This window comes from Anarhichas minor, unplaced genomic scaffold (assembly GCF_050575085.1).
Source record: "Anarhichas minor isolate MPS153535 unplaced genomic scaffold, ASM5057508v1 ptg000101l, whole genome shotgun sequence".
NCBI classification, from domain to species: Eukaryota; Metazoa; Chordata; class Actinopteri; order Perciformes; family Anarhichadidae; genus Anarhichas; species Anarhichas minor.
The window spans coordinates 185,001-204,081 of record NW_027466547.1 but is presented as its reverse complement, the minus strand read 5'-3'; the positions used below and the strand labels follow the sequence as shown (position 1 = coordinate 204,081).

Genomic DNA, 19,081 nt, shown 5'->3' with positions numbered 1-19,081 from the left:
CAATATAAAGATTATATTATAACTATAAGGATTTTTCTTAATTTTTATTTTTTTTATTATAATTTTTTTCATTTACTTTTATTCGTGACATTTTAACTGGTTATTTCTTGATTTTTTTCTTTTTTTGTATTTACTTTGTTTTTGTTTTCATTGCAAAAATAATTCAATTTGTTTACATTTAAAAAAATTTTATTATTTCCATTTTGGTTTTGAGCTGATTTATTTTGGTATTTTTTGGTTTGTTTGTGGTTTGTATTTTAAAGCGACGGTGGGCATCACTCCATCTCCGCATCCACAACATTCCTGCGTGTTGACGTCACGTCTGTCTGTGACCTGTGACCTCTGCATGGACACAACACGTCCTCGTGGACGGGGGAGGGGGGGGACAAGAGAAACCAGATCAGTCAGAGTCCCGTTGTCTTCGTTTCTGGACGTCTTTTCTTTATTTAACATGAAATGAGCAGGAAGTCAGATGAACGAAGACAAACTCAGCCTTCAATCCAAAGATTAAAAATGTTAAATATGTTATAGAATATGAATATATTATATATATGCATCGACACACTGGTGAGAAGAACGCCGACTCAGCTGAAGGAAGAACAAAACTCAAGCCAAAGACGCTTCAACAAAGTCAAAAAGAAATTGAAACACAAGCGTTCATGAAGAGGAACCTAAAAAAAACATGTTTATTAAAAAAACAGGAATAATCTGCACCGAACCCACTGAAGATTAATCTGATCGTTATGACATTGTTATGACATCGTTATGACATCATTCTGCTGCTGAAATGTAGATATCTCAAAGATCAGATTACACTATCGTGTTCTAATAAACAGATACAAGTAGTTTTTACAACAGAAATGTGATAACACCTTAATTATGTTTGTTAAACGAATAAAGATTTAGCAACATAACCTAATGTAAGCTAACGTAAACTAACGCTAATGTATGTGTGTTCAAACAACTCAGAAGAGATGGAGGTCTTGGTTCGATAATGACTAAGTTTTATTAACGTTTAACTGAAGCCAACATCTTTCTTTAACCAACAAGTGGACTCAAACAAAAAGACGATAATCAGCAGTTATGTTTCTCTACAAACATCAAAGTGTTTCAGAAACGTAAACTAAACAGAATAATGAGACTGAGATACTTCAAAACTTGCTTATGAAGCTTTGTGTTGCTGTGAAAGAGAATATTGACAAAAAGTAAAATAGATCGTAGAAAGTGAAAAACCTCGGTGGCGTTGTTCTTACAGCTCGTTATTCTAAAACCTGTAATTGTTTGTTCTGAAGAAGCTCATAAAATAAACAACAACAAACAGACGATAATTATTATGCTGATTGACTTTATCAGACCTTCACAATTTCTTAAAGTTTTTTTGTACTGGGGTCAAAGACCTGAACCGCCCTACTCTGCCTCTAATTGGCTGACCCTGATATTCTTACCTTAAACAACCCAACCAACAGTTACTAGCCAATCAGAGGCGAAGTAGGGCGGGTCCTGCCTTCGGTATCGATGACGTCATTCTGCATAGATATTAGAGTTTGTTGCAGTGAAGGTGTATTCTCTGTCTTCAGAATAACAATGGGCATCCCCCGTCCTGTTTAATGCTCACCTTCAATGCTAAATGCTAGGCTAATCTAATGTCCAAGCAAAGGAAGGAGGAATGCTAAAAGCAAACTGTCCCAAACTGTCTCCTGTCTCCTCATGCTAGCTAAACCGTTTTCAGACCAGACGAGTCCTTCTCTTAGGGTACAGTTAGCCAGGTTAGCCGAGTTAGCCTAGGCGCTTCCTGCTAGCTGTTACAAGTTAAAATAGAGCAACTACGATGCTACTTCCTGTTTGATTCATGCTAGCTGTGTGTTTCTAGTAGAGTCCAGGCTAAAGTTGTTGCTTATACCCTGTCTCCTCTTCTTCTTCTCTTCTATCTTTCTCTGTGTAAAGTGCCCATTAATGGTAAGTGGTTAAATTTGGGTCTAAGGGGGAGGGACTCATGTTGGGGGGGGGGGTTCACCACTGCGCATGGAGCCACACCCACCACCTGCTGTGATGTCATCAGTTAGCGTGGCCATGCTTCACTTTTTCACCCCTCTGTGAAATTGTGACATCATAATCCCCAACTCCTCCCACCATTTCACCTCGAACCAATCAGGTGTCAGATCTGCCCATCTCTCTGTCGCTGATTGGTTGCCGTTTTTTGTCGTTGTGGTTGTCTCTCATTGGTCTTCCTCAGTCCAATCACAAACCGCCACCTCCATCACGTCACCCATCTCCTCGCCCTCGCGATGATTGGTTGGGCTGTTTGGGATAGAGCTTCTGATTGGTCAGTCAGCCCCCAGGCTAGCCAATAAGAGAGTTTACCACAGAGGTAGAGAGAGTAGAGGAAGGTGTCTGTTGAAATGTTCACTTCAGAGTCCTGGACGTTCTTTCAAGGGTCAATAAAAACTAGTTTGCCAAAGAGGTTTGTTTTGTTCCAGGACTCTGAACTCTCTGCTCTTTTCACACTGCAGTACCAAGAACCTGGACCACATCTGGACCAGTACTCATTCCATGCTGTACTGGGTCTGGACCAGTACTGATAACTGGGTCTGGACTAATACTAATACCATGCTGTACTGGATCTGGACCAGTACTGAAACCATGCTTTACTGGATCTAGACCAGTACTCATTCCATACTCTACTGGATCTTGACAAGTACTCATATCGTACTGTATTGGGTATAGACCAGTACTGATACCATGCTGTACTGGGTCTAGACTAGTACTGATAATTGGATCCAGACCAGTACTTATACCATGTTGTACTGGGTCTAGATCAGTACTATAACCATGCTGTAGTGGGTCTAGACCAGTAGTTATACCATGCTGTACTGGGTCTAGACCAGTACTGATGCTGCAGTCCAATTTGTTCTATAAATTGATTTGTTAATGAAAATGTTTTTTGGTAGCTTTGGGAGCAGTGTGAAAAGAAACCAGAGCCAATCACCATCCTCTCTTCAGTCATGTGATTTGATGTATGTGCCATTCATCTGTGTTGTTGTGGTAACAACATTGTCATCATTTTCCTTATAGTTACTAATATAAACAATTAGTTATCAGTGTAACTAGACATGGTTAGTCAGTTTACACCTGGTTAGTTACTGTTACAGTCAGTTTACACCTGGTTAGTTACACTGTTACAGTCAGTTTACACCTGGTTAGTTACAGTCAGTTTATACCTGGTTAGTTACAGTTACAGTCAGTTTACACCTGGTTAGTTAGTCAGTTTACACCTGGTTAGTTACACTGTTACAGTCAGTTTACACCTGATTAGTTACAGTCAGTTTACACCTGGTTAGTTACAGTTACAGTCAGTTTACACCTGGTTAGTTACACTGTTACAGTCAGTTTACACCTGGTTAGTTAGTCAGTTTACACCTGGTTAGTTACAGTCAGTTTATACCTGGTTAGTTACAGTTACAGTCAGTTTACACCTGGTTAGTTACAGTCAGTTTACACCTGGTTAGTTACACTGTTACAGTCAGTTTACACCTGGTTAGTTACAGTCAGTTTACACCTGGTTAGTTACAGTCAGTTTACACCTGGTTAATTACAGTTACAGTCAGTTTATACCTGGTTAGTTACACTGTTACAGTCAGTTTACACCTGGTTAGTTACACTGTTACAGTCAGTTTACACCTGGTTAGTGACGCTGCTACAGTCAGTTTACACCTGGTTAGTTACGCTGTTACAGTCAGTTTACACCTGGTTAGTTACGCTGTTAGTCAGTTTACACCTGGTTAGTTACACTGTTACAGTCAGTTTATACCTGGTTAGTTACACTGTTACAGTCAGTTTACACCTGGTTAGTTACAGTCAGTTTATACCTGGTTAGTTACAGTTACAGTCAGTTTACACCTGGTTAGTTACAGTCAGTTTACACCTGGTTAGTTACACTGTTACAGTCAGTTTACACCTGGTTAGTTACAGTCAGTTTACACCTGGTTAGTTACAGTCAGTTTATACCTGGTTAGTTACACTGTTACAGTCAGTTTACACCTGGTTAGTTACACTGTTACAGTCAGTTTACACCTGGTTAATTACAGTTACAGTCAGTTTATACCTGGTTAGTTACACTGTTACAGTCAGTTTACACCTGGTTAGTTACACTGTTACAGTCAGTTTACACCTGGTTAGTGACGCTGCTACAGTCAGTTTACACCTGGTTAGTTACACTGTTACAGTCAGTTTACACCTGGTTAGTGACGCTGCTACAGTCAGTTTACACCTGGTTAGTTACACTGTTACAGTCAGTTTACACCTGGTTAGTTACAGTCAGTTTACACCTGGTTAGTTATACTGTTACAGTCAGTTTACACCTGGTTAGTTACAGTCAGTTTACACCTGGTTAGTTACACTGTTACAGTCAGTTTACACCTGGTTAGTTACACTGTTAGTCAGTTTACACCTGGTTAGTTACGCTGTTACAGTCAGTTTACACCTGGTTAATTACAGTTAGCCAGTTTACACCTGGTTAGTTACACAAATTGCAACTTACTAAACATCCATGTGATCATTGTCTTTCTGGGAACTTATCAGGTGTTCTGGTTAAGGTCAAATTGTACATGAATCAATACATAATCTGGTGGTCTGATCCTAAAATAAATCATTACCAACCTAACCGAGTTAGATCTGGCCTTTATTTGTACAGTTTATGCACAAAATTAATTCTAAACTTACGATGCAAATTTTGCTTTAATTACAATGAAAAATGAACTGAGACAAACTGAATTTAACAAAGAAAACTGGTATTAATGTGTTGATTTTTGACTAATTCAAGCTCAAACCTGACGTCATGACAAGTCAAATAGTATTCACACAGATCAGTGTGAGCAAGTCTGGATTCTGACCCGGGTCAGTCCATCCTTTTGACCCGGGTCAGTCTGGTCCATCTCATCCAACATGATCATACATCATACCTGCATCACATGAGTCACTGTTCATGTCCGTCTGTCTGCTGACTACAGTCTGACCCGTTTGCTGTCATATTCTGTCTTCTGTTCCTCCTCCTCCTCATCCTCCCCCAGACGACAGCCACACTATGACCAGTGAAACCAGTAGCCTGGTCCAGTCCCACTATAAGCAGCGGGAGTCTGAGCGCGAGGCGCTGCCCTACCAGACGGGTCAGCTGCACCCGGCCATCCGAGTGGCCGACCTGCTGCAACACATCACCCAGATGAAATGTGCCGAAGGGTATGGCTTCAAGGAGGAGTACGAGGTGAGGACGCACCCACACACACACACACTGCAAATATGCCTCTTTCATCCATAGAAGACTTTCATATTGTCATACTTATCTTAAAGACACTTTAAAGTTATTGAGTTCTAAAGTCACCTGTTCACAATGAAGAGCACACACACCTGTGGGGGCGGAGCCATTTTACATAAATCACAATTTTAGGACAATCAGATTTAAATTGATCTTTTAAAAGCATCACAGAATAAAAGACGTACAAAGAGCTTCAGTGTTGACATGTGACATCAGCATTTAGCCTCTAGAAAGTTATTATTACTTTATAATAGATCCACTATCATAAAACCTCAAACAGACTTGAGTTTTAAATTCATGTCGCAGTATTTAAAGATACAGAGATGTTTATTAGTGAAGTGAAGCTTTAGAAACGAACCCAGTTTAAAATGTTCAAACATATAAAGATCATTTACAGAAGCACGTTTACAGTAAAAATATTGAAAATGTATGTATATACATTTATATATATTATATATACAGTATATAAACGTGAAGAAAATACTCCTTTTAACAACCAACATTTATTATTGATCATATATTCCATATTTTCATAACTCAGAGGTTATTTATTAGCTCAAAAAACATCAGACAACCAAATCAAAGATATTTTCTGATCCAGTGAAAACTCAGACCAACATATTGATGATTATCAATTATCAACTAATCGTTTCAGCAACGATCAGCAGAAATTAGAGAAGAAGAAGACAGTAAACACAGCAGCAGAGTTGTGTGTGTGTGTGTGTGTGTGTGTGTGTGTGTGTGTGTGTGTGTGTGTGTGTGTGTGTGTGTGTGTGTGTGTGTGTGTGTGTGTGTGTGTGTGTGTGTGTGTGTGTGTGTGTGTGTGTGTGTGTGTGTGTGTGTGTGTCCGTCCGTCCGTCCGTCCGTCCGTCCGTCCGTCCGTCCGTCTAACCCAACTTACTAATGGATGTTACTTACCTGAACACACACATACACGAGCATTCCCTTTTTGGCCCATTAGCTGGAGGGAAGATCTATAATGTGTGTGTGCGTGCGTGTATGTGTGTTCAGGTCTAGTTGCCTGCTAGCGGGTTGCCCTCAGGGCTAATCCATTATACACACACACACACAGTATTTTCACCCTCCATTTGCAGAAAGTTAGTGGTGAGGACTTCTTCTAGTGTTTCTGTCTGTCTCTCTGTCTGTCTGTCTCTCTGTCTGTCTGTCCCACAGTACTCGTTTCCTGCTGCTGATCAGTTTCATTTACAGGAAGATCCTCAAATCCAGTGCAGAGAAGCTCATATCAAGATCTCTTCTCTTAGAGCTGCAGCGTTCTGAATCAGCTGGAGAGATTTATGAGACTCATTAGAGCAGCCTGATAACAAGGAATCACAGTGATCTAGTCTAGAGGTAACAAATGCATGAACTCATTTCTCTGCATCACTTTGAGACAGGAAGTGCCTGATTTATTAAATATTACGGAGGTGAAAGAAGTCAGTCCTAGAAGTTTGTTTTATCTGAGAGTTAAAAGACATCCTGATCAAAGATAACTCCGAGATTCTTTACTTTGCTGCTGGATGTTGATCATAACATCTAGAGAAACTATATATACAGTTGTGTAAAAAAGTGTTTGCCCCCTTCCTGATTATTTTTTTGCATGTTTGTCACACTTAAATGTTTCAGATCATCAAACAAATTTAAATATTAGACAAAGATAACACAAGTAAACACAAAATGCAGTTTTTAAATGAAGGTTTTTATTATTAAGGGGGAAAAAAATCCAAACCTACATGGCCCTGTGTGAAAAAATGATTGCCCCCCCTGTTAAAACATAAATTAACTGTGGTTTATCACATCTTTGGAAAGCTGAGTTCAATTTCTCTAGCCACACCCAGGCCTGATTACTGCCACACCTGTTCTCAATCAAGAAATCACTTAAATAGGACCTGCCTGACAAAGTCAGGTAGACCAAAAGATCCTCAAAAGCTAGACATGCTGCGATCCAAAGAAATTCAGGAACAAATGAGAAACAAAGTAATTGAGATCTATCAGTCTGGAAAAGGTTACAAAGCCATTTCTAAAGCTTTGGGACTCCAGCGAACCACAGTGAGAGCCATTATCCACAAATGGCGAAAACATGGAACAGTGGTGAACCTTCCCAGGAGTGGCCGGCCGACCAAAATTACCCCAAGAGTGCAGCGACGACTCATCCAAGAGGTCACAAAAGACCCCAGAACAACATCCAAAGAACTGCAGGCCTCACTTGCCTCAATTAAGGTCAGTGTTCATGACTCCACCATAAGAAAAAGACTGGGCAAAAATGGCCTGCATGGCAGCGTTCCAAGACGAAAACCACTGCTGAGCAAAAAGAACATAAAGGCTCGTCTCAGTTTTGCCAGAAAACATCTTGATGATCCCCAAGACTTTTGGGAAAATACTCTGTGGACTGACGAGACAAAAGTTGAACTTTTTGGAAGGTGTATGTCCCATTACATCTGGCATAAAAGTAACACGGCATTTCAGAAAAGGAACATCATACCAACAGTAAAATATGGTGGTGGTAGTGTGATGGTCTGGGGCTGTTTTGCTGCTTCAGGACCTGGAAGACTTGCTGTGGTAAATGGACCATGAATTCTGCTGTCTACCAAAATATCCTGAAGGAGAATGTCCGGCCTCTGTTCGTGACCTCAAGCTGAAGCGCACTTGGGTTCTGCAGCAGGACAATGATCCAAAACACACCAGCAAGTCCACCTCTGAATGGCTTAAGAAAAACAAAATGAAGACTTTGGAGTGGCCTAGTCAAAGTCCCGACCTGAATCCGATTGAGATGCTGTGGCATGACCTTAAAAAGGCGGTTCATGCTCGAAAACCCTCCAATGTGGCTGAATTACAACAATTCTGCAAAGATGAGTGGGCCAAAATTCCTCTACAGCGCTGTAAAAGACTCATTGCCAGTTATCGCAAACGCTTGTCCATGTTTTATGTCCTGAAGACATGCTTGCAGTTTACTCATTTTGCAGTTTCAGATATAATTGAGTATCATCTGCATAACAATGACATTTTATAGAGTGTTTTCTGATAATATTGCCTAAAGGAAGGATATATAAGGTGAACAAGATTGGTCCAAGCACAGAACCTTGTGGAACTCCATGACTAACGTTGGTCCTCATTGAGGTTTCATCTCATTCGTTTTAAACTTGTTTGAATCGAGTTGCTGTAAAATATCAGAAGTGTTTGTTGGTGTTTCTGTAACTTTATTAATCTTATTAAATTAGATGAATTCATGGTTTCATAACAAGCAGTTCATGCTTTAAACACATTCATTCATTCACTCATTCATATCCACCAAAGAGCCAAATGAACATTCATGTTATGATTTCACTCTTTCAGAATAAAAGTCAGATGTTTCAAAGTAAAGTAAAGAAAGGTGTTGAAGCTCCATGTTTCCTCTTGTGGTTTGAAGCGTGTTGATGAAGCGTGTTGATGAAGCACAATCACTGATTGGACTTTTGATTAGCAATGTTGTTATTTCCCTCCATGCTTCTCCTTTAATCTTAATCTGATTGGACAGCTTAACGAGGTAAGACGCCTTATTGCTTTTCATCCTGTCTTCTTTTACACCAGATTAGTGACACCAAACACACACACATTAGCACTGGTGTCTGTTAGCTTAGCATCACCGAGCCTCAGCTTGTACTAGCATTACAAACCCAGAATGTTTTTAACATCACTTACTGCTCTTCTGAAGGTTACTATTAATATCATTATTATTATTATCATGAATCTTACTTATTTCAGTTTCTCTGGATAAATGACGTGTGATCTTATTTCTTAGTCTCCGTTCAGCAGGAAGTGTTTCTCGACCTCCTCAATGTAGCATCAATGCTAACACAAGAGAGCTTCACCAGGACTCCATTAGTTTTATTTCTAAAGCTGATGATCTGAATAACATCCAACATGACATCATGTGTTTGATGTGTGAACACTACCACTGATATCTGAGTGTTTTTGTCACAATGTTGAGTTTAACTTCTCTCCACTGAAACGTTTTGATGTAAAAGTGATAACGAGGAGCAACAATCAACGTGTTTCCTGGTGAAATGATGACATGAAGGTCCAGTGAGGTTAAATGTTCTAAACTCAATGTCTCGGTGGAGCAGCAGGTTCTCAGGGAGTCCCGAGGTTCTTCAAACACGCTAGAACAGAAAACACATGCAGGTCAAAAGAGAAGTTAGAATATATAATGTATATTAATATATAATATTAATTTGCTCCTCAGACGGTTCATGAGCTTTAAGTGGAAACATGGACGTGTTGTATGCTCACGTTGAAGCTGCGAGTTGATGTTCAGACATCAGGTGAAGTTCACTGTCGGTTCTCATTTGTCCGATTATTCCGACACCAAGTGAACGCAGCGCAGACGTCTCACCTTGTAATGTTGATGAAAGTTAAAGATAGTTTGTTTATGATTCAGATCCAAACATGTTCTTCATCAAATTAATATAAAATCTTTATGTTACGTCATTTTATTTTTGAGAGAAGATGGAGTCAGACACGACCTTTGACCTTTACATTAACTGTTGGTAGGTTAAGGGGACAGGTAGCATTAGCATCTAAAACACACACAGTCAGAGCTGAGCTGCTGTCAGCAGTCATTAGTCCATTTCCATTTGTTCCTCGCTGTCAATCATGTAGAGAGAGAGAGTGTGTGTGTGTGTGTGTGTGTGTGTGACGAGACAAAAAACAACCACAAAGACACAAAACAACCACAAAGAGACACAAAACAACCACAAAGAGATACAAAATAACCACAAAGAGATACAAAACAACCACAAAAAGACACAAAACTACAACAAAAAGACAAAACACCTCAACTACTTTCAGCCCCACGTTTAAAATTAGCTTGTAAAAAACAAAGAAGTCCAAAATGTTTACAAACCAACTGTAAACTGCATCAGAAGTAATATTTCACTGTAGATCTTTCGGGGAGTGAACGTGTCGTTTCAGCACGTACTTTCACTCTGAACACGGTATAAAAACAGACGTGTTTAGACGCCTCTGGCTTCTCTCTGAGCCTCCTTTTCATAATTGGACTTAATCATCTGCTCTGACCATAAAAGCAGCGCCTGTGTGTTCAGGGAGAGAACGGAAATCAAACACATCCTCTGCATTATTTATGGAGTCGTTCACTGAGTTTCATCATCTGCATCTGTTCTCTTTAAACAATCTCTCCGTCTTTTTGCCTTTTCAGAGCTTCTTTGAGGGACAGTCGGCTCCGTGGGATTCGGCCAAAAAGGACGAGAACCGCATGAAGAATCGCTACGGAAACATCATCGCCTGTAGGTACCCACCCACTGTGTCTAAAGCCAGGCTCAAGGGCACTGTGGAAGCCTCACTGTGGTAGAACAGATAACTAATATTACTCATATTTAATTAATAAACCTAACGTGATGTTGTTGGTCTTGGTTTGGCTCTTGACTTCGGTTCAACCAGCTGAAGTCGGACAGGAAACACACCATCAGGCTGATCTCATGTCAGTTCATATCATCACACAGCTCCAGGTCTCAGAGACACAACATGTTACCGCTGAAGCTAATGTGCTAACGTCCCAGAAAGTTACTGCTGACAGCTGCTCACTTTCAGCTGCTGGCTGACAGCAACACACACTCACTCTCTCTGTCCTGTGGTGCTGTAATTATGCTAATGAGGTGTGATAGAGGCCGAGGCTATGGTGGCCTGCAGGGACACACTTCGTATTCACACCAGCCGTTAAAACACCCACACACACACACACACACACACACACACACAGGTCTGTTTGTTGGTGTGTGTCCTGTTAACAGTGTGTGACAGCAGTGACAGCCAATCAGCTGCAAGAATGACACCGGCTGACAGCGACTTGTGAATTAATTTGTCTATTGATTTATTTATTATATTTTTTTAGATTTGACTTCCTGCAGAAACAGAAAACAAACAGAAATCAAATCAATGGATACTAAATAAACTTGTGAACTTATTTAAGTTGTTTATTATGTTTACAAAAACATAATCCACAATAGATCAATTCAAAATACAAGAATATAAATATGACATGTTGTACTTGTACTAGTACAGCCTTTAATAAACTAATAAAGTAATAATGTACTAAGAGGAATCTGCTCACTTCGGTTAATGTTACGACGTTAGAAACATCAGCTGGTTCAACCCTCCAAACAATAACAAACATCCGGATAGTGCTAATAAAATGAATACATATACAAATGAATAACGGACAAGTTACAGAAATATTACACACCAGTTATTTTCACTTACACTTGTTTCATTTATATCAGAACTGTATTCACCTGAAGAGCTTAGAATCAGGGTTATTAATGTAACCTAAAAAGATGAAATAGTGGCGAACCACAGTTTAATTTCAAACGTGGACGTTTAAAGACGACGTCTGCAGGTATTCATCATCTATAATCAGTCTATTAACATGTAATAACTGGTTAATAACAGAAATGTGTTTATAAATCTTAAATCCTCTTGTAGACAGACAGCTGTATGAAATATTAATATTATATCTTATAAGTTAGTAAGCATTAATCTGTTTATAACTACGTTACAGTCTGATATTTCTATTCTAAATAATTAATAATAAATACAAAATAACAATGTCAACCAATCAATGGACAGAAATACAAACCAACTATTTTTCTGGTCGATTGATCGTCATTCAGTTTTAACACCGTGTGCTTTTTATTTATTGACGAAAGTTTCACGTTTCTATCAAATTGAGAACAAAGGCGTAATAAATGTGTGTGATAATGAGACATAATTAATCTGTTTGTTTGTTTAATGAGATTATTACATGAGAGACAATGTATTCATTTATTAGTAGAAGCTCATTAGAGGTGATTATATTCAGCTTCACCACGGCAATGAGCTCACCAATTAACGTGTGTGTGTTCCAGACGACCACTCTCGTGTGCGTCTGCAGCCTCAGGACGGAGACGGCGGCTCTGACTACATCAACGCCAACTATGTGGACGTGAGTGACACACACACACACACACACACTTTACTTTAGTTCCTTTAAAAGGTCGATCTGTAACGTCCTGTTTCCATGACGACGGTGGTCATCAGTCAGCTGCTGTTGACTGTAAACACACTTGCTGAGAAGATGTGTGTTCACCAGCGTCGTGAGGCCATTTTGAGCTACTCCATTTCTTACATTTCTTAAATTGTTTTTTTGGTATTTTGGTGCTCAACAATAAACAGAAAAGACAAAAGTTCTACAAAGAGTCCAGAGAGGAATATTTGATGTATAGGATCAGCTTCTCTTCAGCTGGAAGTTAGGTAATGTGTCCATGATGATGATGATGATGATGATGAAGATGATGATGATGGACCGGACATGTCACTGACAGCTGTTCCTCCTCGGTTCTCTTCAGGGCTACCACAGACCGAACCACTACGTCGCTACTCAAGGTAAGAAGTGAAACACTGTCTTCTGATGTTGCTCTCTGTGTCCTCAGAGTAACAACACTCTAACTGAACCCTAGGGTCTGTAGTAACAACACTCTAACTGAACCCTAGGGTCTGTAGTAACAACACTCTAACTGAACCCTAGGGTCTGTAGTAACAACACTCTAACTGAACTCTAGGGTCTGTAGTAACAACACTCTAACTGAACTCTAGGGTCTGTAGTAACAACACTCTAACTGAACCCTAGGGTCTGTAGTAACAACACTCTAACTGAACCCTAGGGTCTGTAGTAACAACACTCTAACTGAACCCTAGGGTCTGTAGTAACAACACTCTAACTGAACTCTAGGGTCTGTAGTAACAACACTCTAACTGAACTCTAGGGTCTGTAGTAACAACACTCTAACTGAACTCTAGGGTCTGTAGTAACAACACTCTAACTGAACCCTAGGGTCTGTAGTAACAACACTCTAACTGAACTCTAGGGTCTGTAGTAACAACACTCTAACTGAACTCTAGGGTCTGTAGTAACAACACTCTAACTGAACCCTAGGGTCTGTAGTAACAACACTCTAACTGAACCCTAGGGTCTGTAGTAACAACACTAACTGAACCCTAGGGTCTGTAGTAACAACACTCTAACTGAACTCTAGGGTCTGTAGTAACAACACTCTAACTGAACCCTAGGGTCTGTAGTAACAACACTCTAACTGAACTCTAGGGTCTGTAGTAACAACACTCTAACTGAACCCTAGGGTCTGTAGTACCTGATTTTTCTTATATTTTAATATTTAATCTCTGACCTGAACATCAGCCCATTCAGGAAGAGCGACACCAGCTGTGTGTGTGTGTGTGTGTGTGTGTGTGTGTGTGTGTGTGTGTGTGTGTGTGTGTGTGTGTGTGTGTGTGTGTGTGTGTGTGTGTGTGTGTGTGTGTGTGTGTGTGTGTGCGTGTGCAGCAGATTCTCGCTGTAAAACACTTGAGGACAGGAAAGGATTAGCATGAACTAATTAGCTCGTCAAAACACAAACTGTCAACAGTGATTAAAAAACATTTTCTGTGTGTGTGTGACGTGTTTTTGTGTACGTGTACGTGCGCTTAATTTGAATGAATTAAAAGAGTCATTATAAGTCATGTACAGCTCTGATGTCGCCTGCTGATCTGCTGTCTAATATAAAGTTTACTCTGTGTGTGTGTGTGTGTGTGTGTGTGTGTGTGTGTTCTAGGTCCCATGCAGGAGACTGTGTATGATTTCTGGCGGATGGTTTGGCAGGAGAACACTGCTGCCATCGTCATGGTAACCAACCTGGTGGAGGTGGGGCGGGTGAGTCCACAGACACACACACACTCTCACACTCTCACACACACACTCTCACACTCTCACACACACACTGATTGTTGTGACCATCTGGTTGTTTCCTCCTCTCTGATTAAGTTTGGGACTCCATTTCCCAGAGTGCACCTGTCAGGTGTCTTTGTTGTTTCTTTCCTCCTGTGACTCTCTGTGATGAGCTGATGTTCTTTGTTTAAATATCAGCAGATATGTTTGTGTATAAATACATCATATAGTACACTTTTACATACGCACAGAACTACTCAAACTGGTTTGTATAGAACTCTAAACTAAAGGTCCATGACTGTGTTAATAATCCATACTATGTAATACTTATATCATCTTATACGTGTAACTGAAGCTCGAAGAGAATGTGTATTACAAATGTACACATATCTTCTTTTATATCACAACCCTACAAATATTTAACCGCTCACAGTTTGACCCCTTTAAGATATTCTCTCGTTCCTTCTCCCAGAGGATGAACCCTCTAGATGGGAACCAGCCCTGTAGAGGGCGCCAGCAGACAGACAACACATATAATCTGGGTTAAGGTTAACCCCTATATAAATATATACATATATATATTTACATATATATATATATATATATATACGTATAAGCTTCAGGTTGATCGTAGTCTGGATATAAAACAAACGGTCTGAAGCTCAGGTATCTTCACCTGCTCACGGTCCCAGCTCTCATTACCCAGAATGCACCAGGGATCTGTTCCCTGCTGCAGAGGGGGATTGTGGGATGGATCAGTGACACACACACATTGTCACGTTAGCCTGATTTGCCCCCCCCCCCCCCCCCTGCCCCGGTTGCCGTGGCGACATTGTAATTAGCTCAGCAGTAATTAGCTGTTAATGAGCGGGGGGGGGGGGGGGGGGGCGGAGCTTCTAATGAGATTTTAATATCAGCTGTTTTTCTTATGTTTAATTAACGAGTCACTTTGTTTCTGACTGTAATAATAAGTGTGTGTGTGTGTGTGTGTGTGTGTGTGTGTGTGTAGGTGAAGTGTTGTAAGTACTGGCCTGATGACACTGAGATATATGGAGACATGAAGGTAACGCTGATTGAGACTCAGCTGCTCTCAGAGTACGTGATCCGGACCTTCGCTGTGGAGAAGGTACACACTCTAATGTACACACTCTAATACTAAATATTAGTGCTGGGCAATTTAACGTGTTAATTTCGCGTTAACGCATTCATTAATTAATGCCAACAATTATTTTATCGCACGTTAACGCATTTTTAAAATGTATTATAATTTTTTATTTTATTTTTATTTATTTTTTTTATTATTTTTTTTATTGAAAGACAAGAGACAATACATATACATAACAACAAGAGGATGACAAGAACAGTGGGATAAAAGCCAGCAAACATCCTATAGTCAGTCATTTTAGTGCACCTATATGCTGAAATTCACGGTAAACGCATTTAAACGGCACAGATCGGGAGCGAGTGAAGGACTTTGAAAGTTAGCGGAAAGATTAACGTGAGACAACATCCGGTTTCTTCAGATGAACATCCGGTTTTCAGAATAAGATGCCAACAAAGTATGAATTATATTCACATTAAGTATAAAACATGCTACCTGCATCTCGTGAACCAAATGTTATTGCCCTTTTGTTCATATAGCAGTACTTTTAAAATAAAAGTGCGCAATACACTACTTTTGAATTCATTATTGAAGTTTTCCATAACAATGCGATTAATCGCGATTAATCGCAAAAAATCCATGCGATTAATCGCGATTAAATATTTTAATTGTTGCCCAGCACTACTAAATATATATATGTATACATATAAATATATAAATCAGGACAGAGGATCAATAGATGTCATCATTCCAGAGGGGCGTGGCTGAGATCAGAGAGATCCGTCAGTTCCATTTCACCGGTTGGCCGGATCACGGAGTTCCTCTTCACGCCACCGGCTTACTGGGATTCATCCGCCGGGTCAAAGCCAAGACTCCGCCCACCGCCGGGCCCACCGTGGTCCACTGCAGGTATGTAGATATAGATCACTGATGTTAACGATAGGTTATCAATACACTGTATATATAATGTGTGTGTGTGTGTGTCAGTGCGGGGGCCGGGCGGACAGGCTGCTTCATCGTGATCGACATCATGCTGGACATGGCGGAGAGAGAAGGAGTCGTGGACATCTACAACTGTGTCCGAGAGCTGAGGGCACGAAGGGTTAACATGGTCCAGACTGAGGTACACACAGACACAGGGCCCCTAGGGGCCACGCTCATAGAGGGACACCAGGGGACACTTTCATAGAGGGACACACAGGGGACACTTTCAAAGAGGGACAGTCAGGGGACACCAGGGGCCACGCTCATAGAGGCACACTTTCATAGAGGGACACTCAGGGGACACCAGGGGCCACGCTCATAAAGGAACACTATCATAGAGGGACACCAGGGGACACTTTCATAGAGGGACACTCAGGGGACACCAGGGGTCACGCTCATAGAGGGACACTTTCATAGAGGGACACACAGGGGACACTTTCATAGAGGGACACCAGGGGCCACGTTCAAAGAGGGATACTCAGGGGCCACGTTCATAGAGGGACACTCAGGGGACACCAGGGGCCACGCTCATAGAGGGACACTTTCATAGAGGGACACCAGGGGACACTTTCATAGAGGGACACCAGGGGACACGTTCAAAGAGGGACACCAGGGGACACTTTCATAGAGGGACACCAGGGGACACTTTCATAGAGGGACACACAGGGGACACCAGGGGACACTTTCATAGAGGGACACCAGGGGCCACGTTCAAAGAGGGACACCAGGGGACACTTTCATAGAGGGACACCAGGGGCCACGTTCAAAGAGGGACACCAGGGGACACTTTCATAGAGGGACACCAGGGGCCACGTTCATAGAGGGACACCAGGAGCCACTCCCCTCAGACTCTTGTTATTGTTGCTGCAGCTCTTTTAAAGGCTGTGATGTCATCAAACGGTAACTGACAGGATGTGACAGAAATGGACGAAGCGATGAACTTCTGTCTCACTTTTACTGTCACTCATCTGTCTAACCCTAACCCTCTTCCTCCTCCTCTTCCTCCTCTTCCTCCTCCTCTTCCTCCTCTTCCTCCACCTCCTCTTCCTCCTGCTCCTCTTCCTCCTCCTCCTCCTCCTCTGTGTGTTGACATAAATCATTTATGAAGTGACATTTCAGCAACATCCCTGGAGGAGGGAGGAGAAGAGGCAGGAGGGAGGAGGGAGGAGAAGAGGCAGGAGATGTGTTAATCTCTAATTCCCCCCCATCTCTGTCCAGGAGCAGTACGTCTTCATCCATGACGCCATCTTGGAGGCGTGTCTCTGCGGTGACACAGCTATTCCGGCCAATCAGCTGCGGTCAGTTTACTATGAGATGAACCGATTGGATCCTCAGACCAACTCCAGTCAGATCAAAGAGGAGTTCAGGGTAAAGTATTATTATATTCTGTAGTTATAGTCATTAATAAAGGTTAATATACGTCAGTATATATGTTAATAACCCATTAATAAAAGTTAATACACCATTAGTTATGTCAGTCTATATGTTAATAACCCGTTAATAAAGGTCAATACACCATTCATTATGTCAGTATATATGTTAATAACCCGTTAATAAAGGTTAATACACCATTCATTATGTCAGTCTATATGTTAATAACCCGTTAATAAAGGTTAATACACCATTAATTATGTCAGTCTATATGTTAATAACCCGTTAATAAAGGTTAATAATATTGATCTTTATTGGTGATGATATTGATCTTTATTGGTGACGATATTGATCTTTATTGGTGATGATATTGATCTTGATTGGTGATGATATTGATCTTGATTGGTGATGATGTTGATCTTGATTGGTGATGATATTGATCTTTATTGGTGATGATATTGATCTTGATTGGTGATGATGTTGATCTTTATTGGTGATGATGTTGATCTTGATTGGTGATGATGTTGATCTTGATTGGTGATGATGTTGATCTTGATTGGTGATGATGTTGATCTTGATTGGTGATGATATTGATCTTTATTGGTGATGTTGATCTTTATTGGTGATGATGTTGATCTTGATTGGTGATGATATTGATCTTGATTGGTGATGATATTGATCTTGATTGGTGATGATATTGATCTTTATTGGTGATGTTGATCTTTATTGGTGATGATGTTGATCTTGATTGGTGATGATGTTGATCTTGATTGGTGATGATATTGATCTTGATTGGTGATGATGTTGATCTTGATTGGTGATGATATTGATCTTGATTGGTGATGATATTGATCTTGATTGGTGATGATATTGATCTTGATTGGTGATGATGTTGATCTTTATTGGTGATGATGTTGATCTTGATTGGTGATGATGTTGATCTTGATTGGTGATGATATTGATCTTTATTGGTGATGTTGATCTTTATTGGTGATGATGTTGATCTTGATTGGTGATGATGTTGATCTTGATTGGTGATGATGTTGATCTTGATTGGTGATGATATTGATCTTGATTGGTGATGATGTTGATCTTGATTGGTGATGATGTTGATCTTGATTGGTGATGATATTGATCTTGATTGGTGATGATATTGATCTTTATTGGTGATGATGTTGATCTTTATTGGTGATGATGTTGATCTTGATTGGTGATGATATTGATCTTTATTGGTGATGATATTGATCTTGATTGGTGATGATATTGATCTTGATTGGTGATGATATTGATCTTGATTGGTGATGATATTGATCTTTATTGGTGATGATATTGATCTTGATTGGTGATGATATTGATCTTGATTGGTGATGATGTTGATCTTGATTGGTGATGATATTGATCTTGATTGGTGATGATGTTGATCTTGATTGGTGATGATGTTGATCTTGATTGGTGATGATATTGATCTTGATTCGTGATGATATTGATCTTGATTGGTGATGATGTTGATCTTGATTGGTGATGATGTTGATCTTGATTGGTGATGATATTGATCTTTATTGGTGAT

General features: G+C 40.4%; 1 protein-coding gene across 1 annotated transcript in view; it reads left to right on the top strand.

Moving 5' to 3' along the window:
- LOC142939549 (receptor-type tyrosine-protein phosphatase mu-like) overlaps positions 1-19,081 on the top strand; it is a 102,902-nt gene that overhangs the window by 78,780 nt on the left and 5,041 nt on the right. The window contains exons 23-32 of the mRNA XM_076082747.1: positions 1,945-1,956; positions 5,067-5,257; positions 10,500-10,587; positions 12,205-12,281; positions 12,685-12,721; positions 13,945-14,042; positions 15,067-15,183; positions 15,914-16,068; positions 16,147-16,282; positions 17,362-17,511. Of these exons, the coding sequence (XP_075938862.1) occupies positions 1,945-1,956; positions 5,067-5,257; positions 10,500-10,587; positions 12,205-12,281; positions 12,685-12,721; positions 13,945-14,042; positions 15,067-15,183; positions 15,914-16,068; positions 16,147-16,282; positions 17,362-17,511 (1,061 nt within the window). The remainder of the gene's footprint in view (positions 1-1,944; positions 1,957-5,066; positions 5,258-10,499; positions 10,588-12,204; positions 12,282-12,684; positions 12,722-13,944; positions 14,043-15,066; positions 15,184-15,913; positions 16,069-16,146; positions 16,283-17,361; positions 17,512-19,081) is intronic.